We start from the raw sequence: 3,267 nt of genomic DNA, 5'->3' as shown, positions 1-3,267 counted from the left end.
GAAGATGTTCACATCCTGGACAGAGAGGAACGATGGTTTGAGAGAGGTGTAAAGGAGGCCATCTTTGTGAAAAGAAATCATCCATCATTAAACAGGGGTGGAGGCCTCCGGGTTCAACTGTCCCCCTCTTACAATGCTGTGATTGCTAGTATCACTCAGCCCTCTGTGAGTAGTAAACAGCCATCAGTGTGCTAATGATCCATTGTTAGGCTGATGGTCCTTCTTGAGCATGTGATCAACTGGTTTTGGTTGTCAGCAGCAAACTGGTTGATCCACTCTGTGAAGGTGCTATTTAAGAGACTGAGCTGAAAACAGCACCTCAGACTGAGGAAGTCTCTTGGATGAGAGACGAAACGTTTCTAGATTTTTTTGCTTTGTTTTGTTTTTGTTTTTTTGAATGTCCAGAGGACCAGATTGAACTTTTTTGGATATCAAACCTCATGTTTCTCCCTCTTTTCCTATTTAAGATTATTATTTTGAAAAAGGATAAGAGAGGCTGCGTTTACAGCAGCAGCTTCGTGCACTCCGTCCATCTTCCGGACGACTGCATGTACATGCTCTTGTTGTATCTCAGTGCAATGATAATAAAGTTTATTCTGATTCTGATGTTTAACGTTATGTCCAAATGCTGCTTGTAACAGTCAAGACAAATAAACTTACTTCTGGTTCCACTTTGGTAGGCTGAAGAACGAAGAGCTGCAGGGCTGTGAACACAGTGACGTCACACACATTAACCTTTTAATATCTAGATAAGCAGCATGTTTTACAAGATGTCTGTTTTTTATTTACAACAATCTTGGATGCAGTAAAAAGTGCAACTGTACCTCCATCAAATACTGCCAGGAAAGCCAGGATAAGGAAAGGAGCCGTTTTCCCAACAAAATCATACATGACACTGCCGAAGGGGGGGCCAACTGTGTAGGAGGACAGTCTGGTCAATCCTTAAAGCTTCAGCTGTTCCATGACAGCTCAAGGTACTACAACATCTATACAGTAGCTTCAGTAAGTATTCAGATCCCTTCACTTTTTGTAACTGGGAGAATGGGAGGGCTACAAGACATTTCGGAAGGTTTCCAGTAGCCCCTGTCATTCTCAAATAGAAGATGTTTGGTACAACCAGATCTTTTCCCAGAGCTGTTAACCTGACCACACTGAGCAATCAAAAGAGAAGGATCTTAATGAGAGAGGTGAACTCACAAGCTGAGGGTCACTGACTGAGCTTCAGAGATCCTGTTTAGTGGAGAGACTGAGTAGAAGAAACATGACTGCAGGTCTCTGATGATCTGGGTTTCATGACAGTGGCTAGATGAAACCTTGCCTCAGCACCAAACATCTTGAAGTTAAAAGGACTCTCAGAATGAAAGAAATTCTCAGGTCTGATGAAACTAATACTGAACTGTGTGGCCTCATCACCTGCCTCAACAGTGAAGCACGGGGGTGGCAGCATCATGCTGCGGGGATGATGCTAGATAAAGTGTTTCAGCTCAGCACTATATAAAAACATGAATATTTGTGTAAATATAATATTTAACTTTTATATTTTAAATAAATTAGCAAATATATATATATATATAAATATATATATATATATATATATATATATATATATATATATATATGTGTGTAATTAATTATTAATTACTGAGAGTAAATTATCGAGAATAAATGAAGTTCATTGTGTCAGCACAAGCTTACAAAAAGTGATGGGTTTTGAATACTCTGAACCAAAGGTTAATATTTTTGTGTTAGAATATGTTCTACAGCAGCAAACATGCCTCTAAGCCTGGATGACACTGACATATAAAATTATCTGTTGCTAAGTAAACAGTTGTTCAGCAGATGCAATAACTGGAGTCACATCCATAAATCTGATTGTGGCTGGAAGCATAATGTTCAAAACTCTGTCCATGCACAACAGCAAGAACATTTTCAGACATTCTTTTCATGAGACAAACACAGAGCATCATTATTATGTCATTATAACTTTAATTATATTAAATTAAAATTATAATATATATATATAATTGTATAATTATAAATGTTATAATCATTATTATATTTAACCAGCAATAAGGGTTAACGTTAGTCTAAGCAAGAAGATTAAAAAAAAAATCTCATTTGCATCACTGTGAAAGTGAATTCAAAAAGCGTTCAATACAAAAACTGTGAAAGTGATACAAGGTCACTTCTATGTGGAATTAAAAAGAAAGCAAGTAAAGTAATTTAAAAAGGCTATCAGCTCATGGAAAAACAGAACCAGTTTCTTGTTTTGTAAAAGCCTCCAAATGGCCCAGGACCACCAATAATTCTTAAAAAAAAAAACACTTTCTAATTTGCTGGTTCTCTTCCTAATTCTAAATTGCAGGTAAATGGACTGTACTTATACAGCATCTTTCAATCTCATCAAGACACTCAAAGCTCTTTACAATCTGTGCCTCATTTATTCATTCATACAGCACTCTATTAGACCTATACAAAGATTAGTCAGAGCTTTATCACATTCATACACTGATTGGACACACATCAGAGACAATGAGGGGTTCAATGTCTTTGCCCAGGGACACTTCAACATATGACTGGTGGTAGAATCAAACCCCCGACTCTTGCATTGGAGGACGACTGCTCTAACCACTCAGCCACAGCTGCCCATAAAGATAAACCAATAGCAGTAATTATTACACTCAACATTACACATGACTGCATTAAACTGTAGTAATCACAAACAAATAGAAAAACCCTAAAACCTTGTTTTGTTTATTTTGCCCATTTCCATCTACTTTACTGCATGAGGCCTAAATCACTTCAAAGATGCATTTAGTCCTATTTTACATGAGTTTGTGTGCAGGTCAATGAGCGTGCATGGTTTTGTTTCTTCACACTGGTGATAAATCTTACACTGGTCTTGAAACACGGGGACACTCTTTGAATTCATACGTACCCAACACGCCCAATGCCAGTCCTCCTAAGGCGATTCCAATGGCGTGACCTCTCTCCTCATCATCTGTGTACACACTGGCCAGCATCCCCATGCCTACAGACACAGTGCACGACACACTGAGCGCAGTTTCAGCCTCAGATGATTTGTAACAAGAACGTTTGTTCACATCTTGACAATAGAATGCTGTCAAAGCATTAAAGACAGAGCTACAGTGTGCAGGCTGTTCAGTGTGCAGGCTGTTCAGTGTGCAGGCTGCTCAGTGTGCAGGCTGTTCAGTGTGCAGGCTGCTCAGTGTGCTGGCTGTTCAGTGTGCAGGCTGTTCAGTGTGC

General features: G+C 38.9%; 1 protein-coding gene across 1 annotated transcript in view; it reads right to left on the bottom strand.

The window, feature by feature from the left end:
- slc18a2 (solute carrier family 18 member 2) overlaps positions 1 to 3,267 on the bottom strand; it is a 69,361-nt gene that overhangs the window by 44,655 nt on the left and 21,439 nt on the right. The window contains exons 5-7 of the mRNA XM_037674397.1: positions 2,939 to 3,031; positions 825 to 914; positions 661 to 704 (exon numbers count right to left, since the gene is read on the bottom strand). Of these exons, the coding sequence (XP_037530325.1) occupies positions 661 to 704; positions 825 to 914; positions 2,939 to 3,031 (227 nt within the window). The remainder of the gene's footprint in view (positions 1 to 660; positions 705 to 824; positions 915 to 2,938; positions 3,032 to 3,267) is intronic.

This window comes from Nematolebias whitei, chromosome 1 (genome assembly GCF_014905685.2).
Source record: "Nematolebias whitei isolate Nwh7 chromosome 1, NemWhi1, whole genome shotgun sequence".
Classification (NCBI taxonomy): Eukaryota; Metazoa; Chordata; class Actinopteri; order Cyprinodontiformes; family Rivulidae; genus Nematolebias; species Nematolebias whitei.
Note: the sequence above shows the minus strand (reverse complement) of the source record. Positions and strands in the feature narration are given on the sequence as shown.